This window comes from Microtus oregoni, unplaced genomic scaffold (genome assembly GCF_018167655.1).
Source record: "Microtus oregoni isolate MIOR12 unplaced genomic scaffold, Mior012 000015F_ref0000493, whole genome shotgun sequence".
In the NCBI taxonomy this organism is placed as follows: Eukaryota; Metazoa; Chordata; class Mammalia; order Rodentia; family Cricetidae; genus Microtus; species Microtus oregoni.
In genome coordinates this window covers 10698456-10717084 of record NW_024543074.1, presented here as the reverse complement: position 1 = coordinate 10717084, position 18629 = coordinate 10698456, and the positions used below count along the sequence as shown (strand labels likewise).

The 18629-nt window shown below is 50.3% G+C and overlaps 1 protein-coding gene across 4 annotated transcripts; it reads right to left on the bottom strand.

Moving 5' to 3' along the window:
- Positions 1-434: 434 nt before the first annotated feature.
- On the bottom strand, positions 435-18001 carry Lpo (lactoperoxidase). Of its 4 annotated transcripts, none has more exons than XM_041665886.1 (14): positions 17886-18001; positions 17318-17518; positions 14703-14780; positions 13491-13581; positions 10426-10586; positions 9805-9922; positions 9358-9487; positions 8501-8707; positions 7009-7333; positions 6373-6533; positions 3588-3840; positions 2608-2781; positions 1273-1510; positions 435-1083 (listed from the first exon to the last, which is right to left on the bottom strand). In XM_041665886.1, the coding sequence occupies exons 2-14, from the start codon at positions 17322-17324 to the stop codon at positions 876-878; spliced, it is 2151 nt and encodes a 716-aa protein (XP_041521820.1). In that variant the 5' UTR covers positions 17325-17518; positions 17886-18001; the 3' UTR covers positions 435-875. The 4 variants fall into 4 exon arrangements, with proteins under 4 accessions (XP_041521820.1, XP_041521821.1, XP_041521822.1 ...); XM_041665887.1 differs by having other exon boundaries at positions 17318-17390; positions 17886-17937; XM_041665888.1 differs by lacking the exon at positions 17318-17518 and having other exon boundaries at positions 17886-17988.
- Between the last annotated feature and the right edge of the window lie 628 nt (positions 18002-18629).

Here is an 18629-nt window from a genome sequence, read left to right as displayed (position 1 = left end):
CTATGTAATAGTCTGTTCAAGGTCCACCTGAGACCTAGTTGAGACACTATGAAAAAAATTAAAGATTGGCCCACATTGGGCCACAACCTAAGGAATGTTCTGGAGCCGCCACTTCAGAAGCTTGTCAGACTCCAGGGACTCTCCAGGATGAATAGGGTGTTTCTCAGAGGACTGACGAGATCAGTTTTAGCTCCTGGGAAGCCCAGGAAGCTTGGTTGCCCATGGTACCCCACAGCACTGTCACCCCGATTCACTCTCTCACTGCTCTGTGACATTGCTTTTTCCCCCAGAAGCCCCTTGCCTCCTCCCTGCTTTGAGAGCTCTTGCACCTCTGATTCGGTCACTGTTCTCCCCGTCAGACTGATTGGTGCCCAGGACCTCTTAGCAGCCTGACACATCTGGACTGTAAACACCCAGTTCCTTAGACACAGCGGTTGCAAGGCCTGCCCCTAGGAAGGAACAGCTGGATGTTTATTGGGCACCTTATGTGATTAATACCATGCTGAGTGCCACAAGCCATACCCAGAAGCAGGCGGGGGTCTCTGGCTCAGAATGCTTATAATCTAAATTGGGAGGACAGGAGGAAACATAAGGGTCAGAGGTCACAGCCTCAGCCAACACTCATTCAGGGAAGCTGAAGAGGCATCTAGTTAGAGGAGGGTTCCCACAGCCTGAGAGGGTGGCGTGGAAGTGGTGGGGGCCTCGTGGAAGAGCTGGAAAGGCTCAGATAGCCTTTGGCCATCGTCTGGAGGATGTGAGACTTGAAGACGTGGACTTAGGTGCCCAATTTGACAGGAACAGGTGATTGAACTTGTTTGAAATGATGTCTTGGACCACAGGCAGGTGCCATGTAAGAAGCCGTGGGCAGGAGGGTCCTACTTCTTCACTGAGGCCCAGGGGGAGAGGTCCAACTTATCAATAGCAGAGCAGTCCACAAAGCCCTGGGGGTAGGTGTTGGCCTGGAATGGGTTCAGCGGGACCTTGTTGATGCGGGTGTTATCACAGACAAGTCTTGAGAAGGACACCTTCCGTAGAGAGTCCCGTTGCTTCTCTGTGAAGACCCCAGAGTTCTCCCACCAGAACCTATAAGGACAGAGCAGGGTCGTGTCACACAGTGCAGTGGCTACCTGCTCCCCCCCACTGCCAAAGCACATTCTTGGGAACATGGAAAACCCCTCCTAGGGTGACATATGGAGTCAGACCTCATGAAGAACACTGGGGACCCCTGCCTAGGGAAGGGCTCCTCCTGCCCCAGACAGTGATGTCACTTGCCTGTCTCCATCTCGGATCCGCTGGAACTGCTGGCCCAGGAGGCAGGTGAGGAGAGGCCCTACCCGACCCCTATGGACTGGGGGTTCAGCAATGGCCCCTAACCAGATATCAATATTGTCGGGGGTTCCATAGAGATCCAGCAGCTTCTTGGCCAGCACCTTATTTCGCAGCACAGCACTCAGCTCTTGTAGCGTCTTTGGCTGTGACAGGCCACAGAAAGCTCTCCAGGAGTTGTACCCTAGGGGAGAAAAGATAGGGTTGGCTCACCCCAGGGACTTCTCGCTCATGTTTTCCCTGGGGGATGTAACCACTCCACCTTCAGAAGCTGAGAAAGTATGGGATCAGAGTTTTTAGGACAAGGGAAATATAATGCATCACTTTTCATCTTGGGCAAGGGTTGACAGCTGTCCTGCGACTCTCCATGTGTGGGTCCAAGCACCCATACAAGAGCCATGCAAACGAATAAGAGCAAAGCAGCTGAAGCTCACCCCAAGTCCTATGACTAGTGTAATATTTGATACTGATTGTCAATGTGACAAGATCTAGAACATCTCTGGAGACATCTCTGGGCATGCGCACGAGGGAGTTTCTAGATAAATTACTGTGGTGAGATCCACGCTGTGCATAAAGAAAGAGGAGGGATGCTGCATCCACACCCATCTCTCATTGCTTCCCGACCACGGCTTCACTGTGAGCAGCCGTCTCATGCCCCCGACACGGTGCCTTCCTGCGCAATGGGCTGCCTGTACCTTCAAACTGTGAGCCAGATTCAGCCCATCTTTCCTTGTGCTTGCCATGGGAAATGAGAAAAGCATCTCAGACAAGTAGTAAATGGTACAGCTGGGATTCGAACTCAAGCAATCTGTCTCTTAGTAGCAGTAACATTGCATTCCGTGTATGCAGAGAAAAACTCCACTAGGTTGCCATCCTTCCCTCCCTTCCCTCCATTTTTTCCTTCTTTTTGTTAAGGTTTCTCTGCAGAGCTCATGCTAGCTTTGAACAGACAATCTTCTGGCCTTGGCCTCTGGAGAACTGGGATTTCATGTTGATACCACCGTATTTGGTGCTTCTATTCTGGGCTTTTAAACTGATTAAATGCATAGCTGCTGCTCTCCTTCTCTTCCGAGGCACTAAGATAGCAGCAGCTGTGTATCACACTGCTGCATTAGGAAAACAAAGATTCCATTCCTGGGATGTCTTTGTGGGTTCTTAAAAATGGATTTGTCTCGTGCTTCGGGATCCATTAGCTCCTTGGTGTTCCAGAGCAGAGCCTCCAGGAGTCCCAGAAGGGAGCAAAAATGTCTCCAGACCAGGTGATCCTTCAGACCCACTCACCAGGCTGCCCGTGGTCTCGGCACCGCTGGATATTGATGGCAGCCAGGTCGAAGCCATGGATGGTGTGAGTCTGCTGGAACAGCATGTTGCGGAGTTCCCCTGTCATCATTCTGTCCTGGTGTGCCAACTTGGCCTTCTTGGCCAGCAGTCCTCGAACCAGAGGATCAATTCCACCTGCAGGGGGACACCAAGAGGTCATCCTTCAGCTAGGAACAGGGTGAGGGCATCTTAAATGCTGGGCCCTCCCTGCCTCAGATACCTTCTCTCAATAGGAAATGGGAACGACGGGCATTTCTGGCTGGGGGTGGGGAGAGAAGAGCACAATGCAGCCTCTCCTTGTGCCAGGGTGAGAGGAGACCAGGCTGGACTTTCTGAGGTGACAGAGAAGGGCACTCAGGGGCTGATGGTTCAATGAATAGTAAGAGGATTTTTCATGTTTTATTTCATGGGGTCAGTTCCTTCATCTTCCACACCTTCCTCCAGAGGAAGAGGGACCATATGTCTTCAGGAGTCAGCCCCATTTGGCTAAGCGTGAAGGAAAGTCAGTTTCATCTGAGGAATAAGAAAGCTGCACCCAGTCTATGACACCTCATGGAGATAGAAGGTTCTAGAACAGAACAATTTTCCAAGCTCACAAATTCTGTTTTCTGAGTTCAGAGATGCCTAGGGCAGGAAAAGGCAGAAGAATCTTAGATGTGCACCTGGGAAGCCACAGGAAGAAGCCGTTATTACTTACCGATCACGTCTCGTGTCTTAGGGTGCGCTACACATCTCTCTCATTCAATTTGTTATCCTATGAGATAGGTCCCACTTTGCCCTTATTTTGCAAACAAGGAAGCTAAGACTCAGTAAGATGGATTCCCTTGTCCAAGGTCACACAGGAAGTGTCTGGAAGGTGATTCTCACTCATACCAGGAGTCCCTACAAGCCGGTTGGAGAATGAGAGGCTCAGGCAAGAGCACTTCCCTGAGAAGACTCACCATCCTTGACCAGCCTCCAGGTGTTGAAGAAGAGATTGTGCAGGGGGAGCTCGGGTTCTGAACCCCATGGCTGATAATTCTCATCCAGGCGGTAGATAGCAGAAGGGACCTCCAAGTGGCCAAAGCGGAGAGCAAAGGTGAAGACATTGGAAATGCGCGGGTCTACAGTCTCACTGTAGCCTTGGTATGGGGGGACCCACTTCTGCATCTCATCCCCCAGTAAGATGGGGAGATAGTCCCTGAAGGTGATGATCTGAAGGGAGAGACAAGTCATGAGGGAGGACATGAGAAGGTGCAAACCTCTCTGCCATGGGAGGCTGGAGAGGAACTACTGCCAAGAGGGCAAATGGATAGCATCTGTACTCGGTTTCCATTCCTATGACCATGGCAGACATTGCTAATCAATCGTGGCATCCGTTCATTTAATTCTCATGATATCTTCCCAATTAGGTTATATTAATTAGTCACTTCAATCTGATACTTTCTGCTTTAGCACCAGGATTTCTGGCTCCAATATTTTATATGGAGATAGGTCAACTTAATAATTAAAAGCAGAAGTGTGTGTATCCTCTGGTTTTAGAACAAGGTGTCACAGCCTTATTTTCCTTTCTCCTCTCTATTTATTGCAACTAAATATCCTGGCAATATTTCAACAGGAAATAATAAATGGATGCTGAGCTGGTGTGGTGAGCCATGTCTATAATCCTAGCATTCCAGAGGCTGAGGCAGGAGATTTGACAATTTGAGGCCAGTCTGGGCTACATAGTGAGACTTCTATTTCCAATTCGAACAAACAATCCTAAAACGACAAAAGCAACGCATGGCTGTGGCAATATGGATCTCTAATAATCCAGTACTGGCGGTGTGAAGGCATGAGGATCGGGAGTTCAAGGTCAGCTTTGTCTACCCAGTGAGTTTGAGGCCAGCCTGAGCAACATGAGACCTAGGGAGACTGGAGAGATGGCTCTGTGGTTAAGAACACTTGCTGCTCTCCTAGAAGATCTGAGTTCAGTTCCCAACACACATATCAGAAAGTTGTCTGTAACTTCAGCTCCAGGGGACCTCATGCCCCCTTCCCTGGACTGCACACACAGATCCAGAAGGTAAAATTTGAAGAAGATACTCTGAAAGCTAGAAAAGAATATGAGCTGTCTGAGGAACCCTGAATTTGAGGGATGACCACGTGGTGAGTTCTACATGCCCCCATTTTGAACTGGGTGTAGAAGAGGCTGGTGGCCTGAAACCTCCAACAGAAATATCAAAAAGAAGCCAAGAAATGCCTGCTTTTTCTTTTCAGAGACCAAGGGCCAGGGAAGTCCAAGGCAGACTGGCAGAGAGCCCCAACTCCTGCCTCACACGCCAAGTCCTCGAGAGCCTTAACCAAGCCTCCCCTGCTCCTCAGTCCAGGCCATGGACAGTCTCTACCTTCTGTGGGGCAGTGGAGGACTGTGTCTGTTTCCTCCCACCCCTGGCTCTTCACCAAGAAGACCCAGGCATGGTGGCTTCTGCTTCTATCAGAGGTTGCTTAGCAACAGCAGGCAGCCAGAAAAGAAGAAACTTTGGTGCCCTGAAGACAGCACCAGCAGGAACGGAGAGGAAAGCTCACATGCACTGGAAAAATGAAGTGGACCAGAGGGGCACTGGAAAGTCCTGGAACCAGACTGTCATTGTAGTAGAAACAAAAGCAGACCAGAACCCATGCACTAAACCTAAGCAGGGTAATGACAAGGTCGAGTAAAGATTCAAATGGTGTTAGAGCCACTAAAATGTTCGGTAATGCCAATAATCAGGAAAGCCACACTTAGCGTGAGCAAAGGTGATCCGCTGATGCCAATACCGACAGGAGTCAAATGGAGTCAATCCATAAGGATTTCATACAGCACTGGGGAGACCGCTCAGTCAGTAGGGATCTCTGCCTTGCAAGCCCAAAGACCTGGCTTTGATTCCAAGAACCCATTTTTTAAAAAAAAAGCTGGACGTGGTAGCATGGACTTGTCGTCTCAGAGCTGGGGAGGCAGAGGCAGGTAGAGCCCTGGAGCTTGTGGACCGGCCAGCCTAACCTACTTTGTAAGTTCAAAGCTAACGTATTTGTTTGGCTCTCTGGAGAAATGATACATGAGGGAGTCTGACCTCTGGCCTCCATGTACACATATGTACATGCATATCCCCCCCAGTCATGTGTGCACACACCTGCACACACACAAACACATGGATATTTTATTTATTTGCTGCAGAGTTTCAGATTGAATCCAGAGCCTCGACTGTTCCAGTCGGGGATACATTTTAAAACAGGGAGCTGATCAGTGATGTGGGATTCCCCTCTGTACGCTGTGAATACCATTGGTTAATAAAGAAACTGTCTTGGGCCTAGACAGGACAGAATAAAGGTAGGTGTGGAAAACTAAACTGAATGCTGGGAGAAAGAAGGCGGAGTCAGGGAGAAGCCATGCCCCTGCTGAAGACAGATACTTAACAGAACTCTGCTGGTAAGCCACAGCCATGTGGCGATACACAGCTTAATAGAAAAGGGTTAAATTAAGATGTAAGAGCTAGCCAATAAGAAGCTAGAGCTTATAGGCTGTGATTTAATCAATATAGTTTCTGTGTGGTTATTTTGGGGCTGAGCAGCTGGGAACAAACAGGGGCCTCCTACAACAGATCAGACTCTTAGAGAGAAGCAAAAGAGAGGAAGGAGTAAGGAATGCAGCTGGAAGTAACCCAACAGAAAGCAGAGGTGGGTGCTGGAGCAGGCAGTTGGCTGTGGCAGGCACTCCTGCCTCCATACCTGTATGAAGGCTCCCATGATTTTCCTGGCTTCTTGATAGAGCTTCTCACCATCCCACTCAGGGTTGAGTCTGCTCAGTTCTCTGGCTAATCGATTGTGCTCCCGGAGAAGGAGCGTATGGGATGTGGCCAGCAAGATCTGCTCCGAGGCTCGGGAGTCTCCTAAAAGCCCAGAAGGCAGAAAGATGGGTTCTAAGCAGGACCGGGGACCTTCACAAAGAAAGATGGAGCCCCAAGACTCTCTCCAAAGCCTCTCCTTTAAGGTGATCAGGGGGAGAGGGACAGGCAGATGGGCAGTGAGGAATGTGGTGGGATTCAGAACTGTGCCACCAAGCTGGGCTAGAACTATGCCTGTCATAGATCACGCAAGAAAGGTTTATATTTAAATACTAATGACTAATATTGGTGGATGATGGGGTTATGTGGATTTTCTTTGTATTATTTTCTGGACTTATCTTGTTCCACAGCGAACACATGTTCTTAGATTCTTTATCTGGGCCCTTTCTCTATCCCTAGCCCAGTGCTACAGACAGTGGTGTCTTCGGGCATCTTTCTGGGAAAATGTTGGGATGGAGCAGGCTCCTTGGGTGATCTCTTTGTCCTTTACCCCCTTGCTTTCTTCCCAGGCTAGACTCACCTGCCAAGAAGCAGGGCACTCCAGCAGTGCGGTTGATGACCTCACAGGGGCTGGGCTTCACACTGACAAAAGGCAGGAGGGGCAGTCCATGGTCTGAGACCTCTTCATTGACAATCATGAGGCCCAAGGGGCTGCTGAGGTTTCGAAGTCGATTTGCCAGGCTTGGCTCAGAACCGTATACCAAGCTAGCATCCATGAAAGAGGTTAGAGCATTGATTTGCTCTCGGGCCAGGGATTGATAGGGTGGTGTGGGACAGACAAATCCAGCTCTGTAGAAAGGCATGCATTTCCCCTGGGTCTTCAATTTAGGGTCACCCTTTGGAAACTGTAGAGAGATGGGTTTGGGAGTTACTGCACAAGGACAAAACGTCAGTGCGCTGACCACCCTTCCCAGGGTCAGTCTGGTTGAAAAGATGCTCACGGTACCACTGTGGGATGCTTACCAGACTCTGGCCCTAGATGCCTCCAACTGATGTTACACTTCCCGGGGCCCAGAGTTCATTCTATCCTGACGTGCACGAGCAGAAAGTGACTCACTCTTTCACAGCAAGAGCTCAGAAAAGGCAGGGTTTCCTGAGAGCCCTCGACAGGCAAGCAGCATATGATGTGCGCTTTAGTAATTACTACTGAAATATCAACCCTGGAATTCCATGTGCCAGCCAGAACGCATACCGCATCTCATTCTGTCCCTCAGAGAGCCCGTGAGTCTCTTACACACGAGAAAACAGTCTCAATAAATTAACTTGTCTCAGCACCTACAAACTAGGAGGGAAAGATGTGAGACTCGAGTCCAGATTGGCCTCAGCCCTTGCTTCAGATTTTTTTTCACTACAGCACAGAGTCTTGATTTGTTTTCCTAAGTAAACAAATACCTCTCTAAATGCACACTTTATGGTTAAGAAGAGGTGACCACTGGAAGCCCCTCTACCCTGCTGGGCATTCTGTGTCCTTGCTGCTCACTGGTCACACGGCTGCTTTCAGCTCCCTCTGGGAAAGAGAAGTCTTCCTTCAGGGCAGCATATAGCAGTGCTCCACACACTAAATATAGGATGAACCCCATGGCGGGAAGTGGGGGTGGGTGGGACAGATATGTCTTGATAAAATATCTTAATAAAATGCAGACTCTGTCTCCCAACATCTGGCAGGGAGGCCTGAGATTCCCAGGAGACTCAGATGCTGCTGGGTGGGGGTACAGACAACCCCAAATGTCCCAATTCTGTCAACAGTTCACATGCTCATTTCCGTGCCAGCCTTTGTCCTTGAGAGCAAGCATAGTATCTCCCCTTTGAGTCCCTAGTGTCGCTATAGTCCCTGGCATAGAGTAGGTTATCGTCTAATTCCTGAGTGGATGGATGAGCACATGAATGGATAGGAAGCTATGATGTTAGCATCCAAAGCTCTCACGAGATCCCCATCTCTGGGCTGGGAATGTGTGCTACAGGGAAGTTGCCCGGGACTTGCCAGGGACGTCGATCTGGCTGCAGAGGCTTACCATGATGGGGAAGCAGTTGTCTCCCTGGAGACAGTGTTCATCACACTGGGCTTTGGAGTTGTTATCACTCCCCATCTCATTTTCAGGGGCAAAGTCCAAGTCATGGTCCACGATTTGACCCCACTGCATGAAGAGCAAGGATCTGTTTTCGTCCAGAACACCCTCCTCATTCAGATAGCCAAGGATCTGGTTGGAGACGTCTCGGGGCTGCACATGGAGGGAAAGGGGGTCAGGTCGGAACAAAGCATGCTTTGAAGATTCAGATTCAACCACAGTTTGGTGGGGGCCTATGATGCAATCCCCACAGGCATATGTGAGGTGGGATGCATGGGAACTTTGTAGATGACACAGTCTTAGAGCGCTTGTCCTGCGCCTACAAAGGGATAGGGATGGCACTGAACCTCGGTCTGTGCGGCTGGACAATGGTCAAGCGTCCTTACTGTGGAGAGAGAAAACCAAGGCAAGCTGATGCTGTCATGCCCGTGAGGAAGTGCCAGGATTCTGGGCATGGAAAGAAGGCCCCTGGGGAGGGGCTGCCAACTCAGATGAGGCCAACAGATCAGACCAGCAGTAAAACGACAGCTGCTGCACGCCAGGGGCTGGGACAGGGTAAGCGCAAATAGAATAGAGCAAGGAAACCATCTGCCTGGGAGACCCCAGGGTATCAGACTTGGGACATTAGCACCACCACCTGGTTGGGCTCCAGGCTCTGCTGCCCTCTCGTGGCAGTTCGGGGCACATATCGCCAGGGAGCGAGTCCTAATTTCAGTTGCGCCTCCATTTTTCTTTTTTTTTTTAGGGTGCTTTGACTTGTGTGTGGCTCATCGCCTCCCATCCTGTACCCCGCCCTCCTTCACCTGCGGGAGAGGGAAGCCGTTCCGCGTCTTCCCCGGCGTCCACCCAAAGGGGCGGGAGAACCCATCCTCGTACTCCGCGGGCAGCCATCGAGCCAGCGCCCTATTGGCGGATCCCAGCGTTGGATTCTTCCTGAAACCCAGCAAGACAGCTCTCAACCTGGGCAGGTAGCCTCCTGGCTCACTGCCTTCACCCTGCGGCCCTTAACCTGAACTCTGCAGGAGGGAAAGCGGATGTGGAGGAGGGGCCCTCTGCACTGTGGGGTTCTGAAATTTCCTAGCCCCCCCCCCTTCCCAGGCATGGGACTGTCTGCCTTGGTTGAAAGGACTGTTCCCAGTGGACCACAGTGACCTCATTGGAGATGGGTACTCTTCAAAGGGATCCAACAGTTGTGCCTGCAAGGTCCAAGGGGCAGAGATGCTTGCTGGGGGAATGGCTGGTAGGGTCACCTGTTGTTACAGTCCCCAGTGATGGTCCGGTAAGGGTTGCTTATATCGCAAGTCACTGCCTTAGCAGGGGGCTCACAGCCCACCTCCCAGGAGAGCGAAGTCAAGTCCAGGCCTTGGCCTGAAAAAGAAGAGAACCCCAAACAGGGATTCTGAGACACTGGCAACAGGCAGGGAATCGGAACTCAGGTGATAGCTCAGTGTTCCCCAGAACAGGGTAGAAGTTTCATCTCTTGAGATGCTCCCAGCAAACCCATATGACACTGGTGGCTTACGTCTTGCCTTCACCCACAGGACACTGGCTTAGGGCCAGAAACCCCATTTATTGACTTTGGCATTTCCTTCAGGCAGAATCCTTACAAACCACCATAACACACTGAGCACAGATGTTTCTTCTCTATCAGTTGGCACTATAACCTTGTCACAACGAGTTCTTTCACCTGCAAAAGGGACACTGGCCTAGCTGTCCCCGGAGGCCCTCTGAGCTCTGCCAGTATGGCCCTTGGGTTTAGCTAAGAAGGAAGACAGAAACGCCTTTGTGTAGAGAGTTTCTAGCAGCTTTTGGTGGCCTCAGTTGTACTCATGATCCTTTCCTGTCATTCCAGGGCTGTGAGTTGTCTGTACCTGTGACATTTGTCAAGGCCACCACCTTCTTCAGTTTCTTTAGAGACTCTTCCCACACCTGCCCATTGCGGATGGCTGTGCGCGTCCGGCCTTTGGCTTGCTTGAGATACCCTGAGAGGTGGCGGGTGGTGGGAGCCTGGGTGGTCAAGGCGGTCTTCAGCCTACAGTAGGAACCAATGGGGCCTTGTGAGCTGCCAAAGTGTGCCGGTGGCTCTCAGGAGAGGTGCAAGGGAGTGTGAGCAGGGGGAAGACCTAAGGGATCTGAGGAGTAAACACGGGCTCTCAGTACCCTCCCTCTTGTCTCTTCTGCCGCTGCCACTGGAAAGACCTCTCCTAAGGGGAAAAGGAAGCCACAGTGGCCATGAAGAGTAGTTAAGTCTGACCTTAAGTAAAGCTGGTGGATGGATCAAAAGATTCCCGAAATCCAGCTGTAAGAGTGTACCTGACTGGCCGTGTCAGAACCAGATGAGCATCCTAAGACTACCCAGATCCTACAGTGGGTGAATCCAGGCTTGAGAACTCAGGTCACTCCTGAGCCTTATAACTTAAGAGTTCTAGGGGGGGCTGGAGAGATGGCTCAGAGGGTAAGAGCATTGCTTGCTCTTCCAAAGGTCCTGAGTTCAATTCCCAGCAACGACATGGTGGCTCATAACCATCTGTAATGAGGTCTGGTGCCCTCTTCTGGCCTGCAGGCATATACACAGACAGAATATTGTATACATAATAAATAAATAAATTAATTAATTAGAACTGGTGTGGTGTCTGTGGACAGAAGCACCCTGCCTAATGCCAAGCTAAACCTTAGCTCTTTATCTTCCACGTGCAATACAAGGATCCCTAAAGCCTTCTACCCTGAAGTCTATGGCAATTTGGGGAGGCTAGGGACATGAAAGTACCCTATTGCCTAACTGTGCCTCAGTTTCCTTGTGTGTGAGGATTTCTCTATAAAGCCTCTGTCTCTACAGCTCTGAAATTTTGAAAATGGCTTAGGTTCTCACAAAACCAGCCTTCTGGTTGTATTTATCTCCCTGGCTGTAATGCCTGTCTTATCTCTTCACGGTAGGCCAATAGCTCCAGCTAGAGTGCTAACGGGGCTAAGGCTTATCAAAGGACTGAGGAGAAAGGCGAAAGGAGGCCAGCCCTGGCCTAACCTCCCTGAAGAGAACCAGGCTGTCTTTTTGCTGCCTTAAAAACAAACAAACAAAACAAGCCAGGCATGGTAGCACACACCTTTAATCCCAGAACTCGGGAGGCAGAGGCAGACAGATCTCTGTGAGTCTGAGGCTAACCTAGTCTACAAAGTGAGTTCCAGGACAGCTAGGGCTACACAGAAACCCTGTCTCAAAAAACCAAACCAAACCAAAATAGAACAACAAAACAAAACAAACAAAAACGAAACAAGAAAAGAAAAAAAAAACCCACAAGCTTTTGCCATGCAACAGCTTTGGCTAGTCTTGATATGTAGACCAGGTTGGCCTCAGACTCACAGAGACATGCCTGCCTCTGACCCTTGGGTGCCTGAATTAAAGTCACACAACACCACACACGTCTTTTTTCTGTTTTTATGAGACAGTATGCTCAATAGTCCAGAGGGGGTGGGGTCAGGTCTAAAGCCAGACACCCCAAACAGAGGCTTGGTGTGCTCAATGCAGGCCAGAGAATTTTCCAGGTCTTTGAGTTAAGTACACAAGCCACCGAGCTGTTCAGGACTGGTGGAGTTACCATCCCCGGCTTCCCTGTTCCTCTTTCTGCTCAGCCCCCATTGGGCCCCCTCTTGTCACCACAGAGCCCAGGGCTTCAGAACCAAGGCAGTCAGCAGCTTGGGATTTTACCTCCTCCGGCTGACCTTTGAAGTCCTGAAATGATACCATTTCTGCGGGACTAAAAGCAATCTAAAAGCCACCAAAAGAATCGTGGAATAGAGAGCTCATCCAGGGATGAGGCTGAGAAAAGCCCCGATCTAGAAACAGAACTATGAAGGGTTGAAGATGCCTTCTGCTCGACGCCGTGGCCACACCCCTTCCTAGCTTCCCTAGGCTTTGCACTTGCTAGACCAGCATTCTCTCACTGAACTGCATTCTCAGCTCTCCCCTTTTCCTGAGACAGGAGCCTACTGAGTCGCTGATGGCCTGGGCTGCCCTTGAACTCACTCCATAGCCAAGACTAGCCTTGAACTTGCCATCCTCCTGCCCCAGCCTCCTGAGTAGCTGGGATTATAGAACTGCGCCGCCAGGCTTGACCGCAGACGGCTCTTGTTCTTCAACTACTCTACTGGTGGAAGGCTGAATTCCTGAGGGGAGAGCCTGGTCCACATTGCAGTTTCTCGAGTCCCAGCCCCCTTCCCAGAGTGCGTGGTGTCTTGGTCTGCGACCCATCAGGAGGGTTTATGTGCTCCTTGCCCAGCTACTGTGGGTGCAGCCCCCAAACGCTCACCCCTGTAGACTTGTTTTGCTTTGCTCCTGAACTCTGGCGGCTGCCTGATTGGAGGTTCCCAGTAATAGCACCAGCATTTCTTAACTCTTGCCACGGGAGCCCCAAGCCTGGGGCCACATCAGCCACATGTGGGTATCTGGAAACTCTACACCCTTGTTCCAAGGTGGGACAGACTCCACGGTACACCTTATGCCCTGGGAATCTCTGGGTGGTGGTGGATCGGCCAGGCTGAGGCTGGACTTCAAACTGCATTCTCACTTAAGTTTGCTTTAAGCCGCGACTTCCTTGAGAGAACTTCTCTCATCAGTTCCCTGCACTGACCCGAGGCAGACTATAGTGGATAAACGAAAAACCTTCTGAATCTGGCAGGCGTAACCAAAGGGAACCTGGGCCACGTGGAGGGAAGTCCTTGCAGGGTGATGTTAGACGTCCCCCTCGAGGCCCCTTAGAAGCTGGGATTTTAGGATTTGGAAGCTACTGTTCCTGTTTGCTGCATACTTGGTGGGGGTGGGGTGGAGAGCGGTGGCAAGGCAAGTTTATAATTGCTTTGGCTCACTGACTTGCTGGGGCTGGTCTGGGTGCCCTTGTCATTCACAGGAAGCCAGAGAAGGGAGTTCACACGTGTCACTTACCTGGTCCGGGAATCCAGGAAGGCCTTGTTGACCCAGACCTTGACCTCATCCACTGTTTCCCGCAGGGTGGCAGCGGCGCTGGCTGAGGAAGCTTGGGGAGGGAAAAGTAGAAGGCAGGATATCACATATCACTCTTTTGAGATGCTCTTTGCTTCTGCTTCCCTCTCAGCCATGACCTCCTCTCTCAAACCTGAGCAGGTGGGGGGATCAAAGATATTTTACAAGACCCCTTTAAGCCGTGGTTCTTAACCTTCCTAATGCTGCGACCCTTTAATACTGTTCCTCATGTTATGGTGACTCCACAGCCATTATTATTTTCAGTGCTACTCCACGACTGTAATTTTGCTACTGTTATGAATTATAATGTAAACAGCTGATATTTTCAACGGTCTTAAGTGACAGCCGTGAAAGGGTCCGTTCAACTCGCCACAGGGCTTGCGACCCACAGGTTGAGAATAATAGACTTAAAAAAAGTGGTAAAGAATGGGAAGAGTCTAGTCTGATCTTCAGCAAGATGTCAAAATTGCTTTTTGGAATTCCAGGGGAGTGTCCAGGAGAGGACAATAGGGTGTCCCCAGGAACAGGACAACAGGATGTGCAGTGTGACCACTCTTGGGCTGCCTGGTTTCTGGTGAGATGGTCTTGTGGGCCCTTAAGCAAGCCTATCAGAATTTACACCATAGCCAGGACCTCGGAGCAAGGAAGGCAAGGACACATAAAGGAGAGCTGTGTTCCTTGAGTCCTCCTAAGGGTGGGGTGTGGATTATGAGAGGCAGCCTCTATTCCCCGTGAGGAGACTGTAGTGGGTTAAACGGTGTCCGGTTGGAAATTCAGCATTATTTCCAAACAGTCTCTGCCGATGAGATCAATTCAGAGGTCATGCTGATTGGGTGAACCCAAAGTCCAGAGACTAATGGATGTAGGAAAGAACCCCGAGAGAAGCCGTGTAGAGCCGGGGGTGGGGAGGTAGCTACAAGCCAAGGATACTAAAGATGCCTGGAATCATCAGAAGCCAGAAGAGGCAAAGGACCACCCCCTCCACTCCACCCCACTTAGAGCCTTCAGGAGGATCGTGACCCTTCCATTACCTTCCTCTTGGATTTCCAGCCTTCTGGGATGCGTGAGAATGAATCTGTATTGTCTGCAGCCACCCAGCTCCTAGTGCTTTTATCCCAGCCTTATTCCAAGAAGCAAATACAGTGTGACACTTACCATTACTGGCTGCCACTGCTGTCTGGAGCAAGGTCAGGGAAGCTAGGAGGGCCGGGAGATGCAGAAGGACTTTCATTGCTGAAAAGAGACGAGGAGAATACTAGGAGCCTCAGTGGGGTGCCACAGAAAGAGATGGAATCTCAGAAAGCAGAGAAAACCTGGGTGAGACCAGATGCCCTGGCCACACAAGCTCGCAGTGTGCACAGGCTGGAAGTGTGCCAGGCTGGGAGAGCCCAAAGATGCAGGCAAAGAAGTTTTGGGTCTGAGGCTCTGAGTTATAGCTCTGCATTGGCCCCACCCAGCGCCATGAGCCTGGGCAAGTAACTTAACACTGGGCCACTGGCCTGCCAGTAAGGGGGCAGGGTCAAATGCTCCAGATGTCCCATTCTGCCGGGGGAGCCTGGGCTTGTCATGTCACAGATAGAAGTATTTCTGAAGTTCTTATCCCTTCTTCTCCAGATAGCTTGCTTCCTGCTAGCCAGGCTCCTCCTGGGTAGCACAGGGCAAGGGCTGGAAGGAGATGCCACGCCTTTCCTCAGAAATTCCACAGGGTTTTCCCCTCCCTCAAAAAAATCAATTTGGCGGGAACATATGGAAGAATGTAGGGGCACACCTGAGCTTCCCTGGGCCTACAGCGATGTCTGGGGCTGCCTGCAGTGGCTCAGCCTCTACATCATGACTTTTTACTCCAAGCCTAAGTCGCCAGACTAAAATCTGAGCAGTCTTGTCTCCTTTTTCTTTCTCTTCCCCTTCCTTCTTCCTCCAATCCTTTCTTGACTTCTGTCCCCACTCCCCCTCTCCCTCCCCTTTTCTGCTGGTGACCCAAGGCTTGTCTACATTATATGCATGCCCTACCACTAAGCAGCATGCCTGGCCCTTTAAGACCCCCCCCACCCCATTGAATGTGTCTTTCATGGGCTAACTTTAGAAATAAAGTGAGAATTTTCTTTTCAAGACAGAGTTTCTCTGTGAAGCCCCAAGTGTCCTAGAACTCACTCTGTAGACCAGGCTGGCCTCGAACTCACAAATATGTTTCATATATTATATATCTTATGTGATATGTGATCACACAGGCATGCACACGATTTTCATCTACAGTAGTTCCTGGCTCATAACTCCCTCTCTAAATCAGAATATAGAAACTGTGATTTCTTTTTCCTGAGGAATATTCCAGAAAATCTCTAGTCCCCTCTACCCCCAGCCAACTTTCTGTATTGGTGCTGACCATGAAATTCTCAGAACTACGTCATCTGATAATGGATCATAACACTCCAATTTCAGAAGGGGTCCTGCCCTGTGTCTGGGAGGAGGAAGGAAGGAATGCTGCTCAGGGAAGCTAAGAAGAATCTCAACAGACAAGCCTTGTTGGGATTCCCCGCTCAGCCTATTAGCAGTAGGTCTAGGTGGCTGTTTGGGCTTCTAGAGTGCTCATGCCAAAAAGTCTTCACAGAACTCCAGAGGGCTTCCGGATGGTTGGCCGCACATGGAAGTTGCGGAAGGTGGTGTTCCCAGAGAGAGCAGAAACGCCCCCATGCACCTTCCCACATACTTACCTGTCCTGTGCTCACTTTCATCTGTGTCCTTTGACGTAACCAGCACAAGTGTCCCCCTGAGTGACTGAGCACCTCCAGCAAGCTGATCAAATTTGGGAACTCTACCCGAAGCACAGGCAGAGCAACCTGGAGCTTGTGACTGGCATCGGGAATCAGGGTTTGGTCTCCGGGACTGAGCTCTCTGCCTGTGAGATTGGAGGCTATCTCCAGGTAGAGACTGTCAGAACCGAATGGGATTAGGAACACCCAGCTGGCATCCAGCTACTTGCTGGTGGGTGGGGAATTCTCCCAGACCTCATGTCAGAAGCAGGCTGTGACAGGCGAGTAAGAGAAACTGAGTTTGAGGTTGAGTTTATTTTCCTTCTATATCTCAGTGGCTCTTAGAAAGCCCTCTGCAGCAGAAATAATCCTCTGCCCCACTGGGTATGTGCTGAATATGGTCAGTTACATAAAAAGCAACACAATCTAACCCCCAGTCCTCCCCAGATGAGGCCCATCTCGTACTGTTACAGTTCAGGTACCTGTTTGAGACCCAGAGGACCTCAGCATATTTAAAACACTGGGAACTTAATGGTCAGGGTTGACCAGATACTCAGATCTGCTGCAGCCAGCAGGCATGAAGATAAAGATAGGAGAGCACTGGCTTAGAGAAGACCCCCCCCCAACTCCCCGAAACACTGTATCGTCTTACTAGGAGGAGAGCTACATGTCATGTTCGTCCAGAGACACCACATTCAGTAACCATCCCCCAACTCTCTAAGTGACCCCGGACACCTGTCTTGGGCCTCTGTTGCTAAACAACGCAAATGAGAAAGGTTCATGGAACCTTCCAGATCTGCCAGTTTATGTCTCTGCCTTGTTTTTGGTGCAGAAAAGGCTTCTCACCCCACAGTGGATTTAGTCACCCCCTACAACCCACAAGGAGATGCTGCCAATAGGTCGCTAAATCTAGCACCAGAAAATGCCCAAGAAAGACAGATCTAAATCGAGGACTAAATGTTCTCCAATCCTGAGGAAATTTCATCATCTTTGTAGGAACCAGGAAAGGTTAGCGCATCTTACCTGCCATGTGTCTTGGCCTCCTGTGACAGCCAGAGAACTGCTCTGCTTAGCCCAGTTGCTCTTTTATATCCTCCTGTCAGGATTTGCTCATGGGAAAGGAAGGCCCAGAGGGAAGGCTTTTGAGCAGCTGGAGTGACTTAGAGGAGACACTCAGGCTCAGCAGGGAACACCCTGTGACTCTGGCCAGATGCAACAAGGAAACTATAGGATGACAGGGAACAGTTGAGGCAATGTCAACTGACTAGGCAGAGCTACCCCCTCCCCACTTCCCAGCTTAAGTCTGCCAGCCTGGGCTAGCCCTGGAAGGTGCACCGCCAAGCCTTGCACATGCTTGACCCCCAGTGGGTCTGGATTGCTCTTCTAAGGAGGTCTAATTAAAAGAGTCTCTCCCTTAGTAATTTACTTAGCATGTTTTGATTCCTCCCTTACCTTCTACCCAATCCATTTTAGGATCACTGGACTCACCTTTGGTATTTAGGGTGATTAGGCAACATTAATTTTGGGGGGATCAAAATCGCAAAAGACTGACTTTTTGAAAGGTGTCACTGGAGGTAAGAGGAGGTCTCACCTATCATCAGGATGGTGGTTTGCTGTCTCCCCGAGCCACTTCTCGTCCAGTGGCTTACATCACCCAGCGGCAAAATCAAAGGTTAGTTTCGGCGGCTATCATGCTTCTTTGATTTCACGCCTTTTATAGAGTGTCTCCTTAAAAAACGCCATGGCCCCAGAAATTACTGGTGGAAATCCCAGAGATTAATATGTAACTCTTATCTTAGGGACTTGGAAAGAGTCAAGTGCATCAGAACTGAAGAAGAAGGAAATCGACCAGAGAAAACAGAACTTCGTTAGTGTGTCTTACAAGGTGGGAAACTTTAAGGAAGGGCTCTATAAGATCAAACTTTGAGTTGGAAACCCTCCAAGAGGACATTCATCCACCATAACCCAGACCACTAGCTTTACCTTTAGGGCAATTCTAGCCCGTCTCCAGTCACTGAAGTAGATCTAAAGACTATTTCTATTTTTCTTTTGCTGGACTGTAGTCCAGGTTGTCTCAGGCCTCACTAAGTAGCCCAGGTTGGCCTCCGCACCACAAATCTTTCTACACCAGCTTCCACAGTGCTGGGATCACAGGTATGAACACCGGCTTAAAGGCCATTCCTCTGCTGAAGAATGCAGGCAAACGAGCTAGCCACCTCGGAAGAAGGCTGCTGCCCAGAGAAGGGCACAGACTCGGGCTCTGCGCGTTTCCTTTCAGAGACATTCCAATCCTCAGCCAAGCCAGGGTTCTTTGCCTCTCTTCTTCCCTCAATGT

What these genes read in the sequence shown, in the direction of transcription:
- Lpo (XM_041665886.1), bottom strand. An exon ending in CTGGAGGCTGGTCAAGGATG is followed by an intron (nt 2,782 to 3,587) that starts GTGAGTCTTCTC and finishes GTCCCCCTGCAG; the next exon opens with GTGGAATTGATCCTCTGGTT. An exon ending in CGGATCCGAGATGGAGACAG is followed by an intron (nt 1,084 to 1,272) that starts GCAAGTGACATC and finishes CTGTCCTTATAG; the next exon opens with GTTCTGGTGGGAGAACTCTG.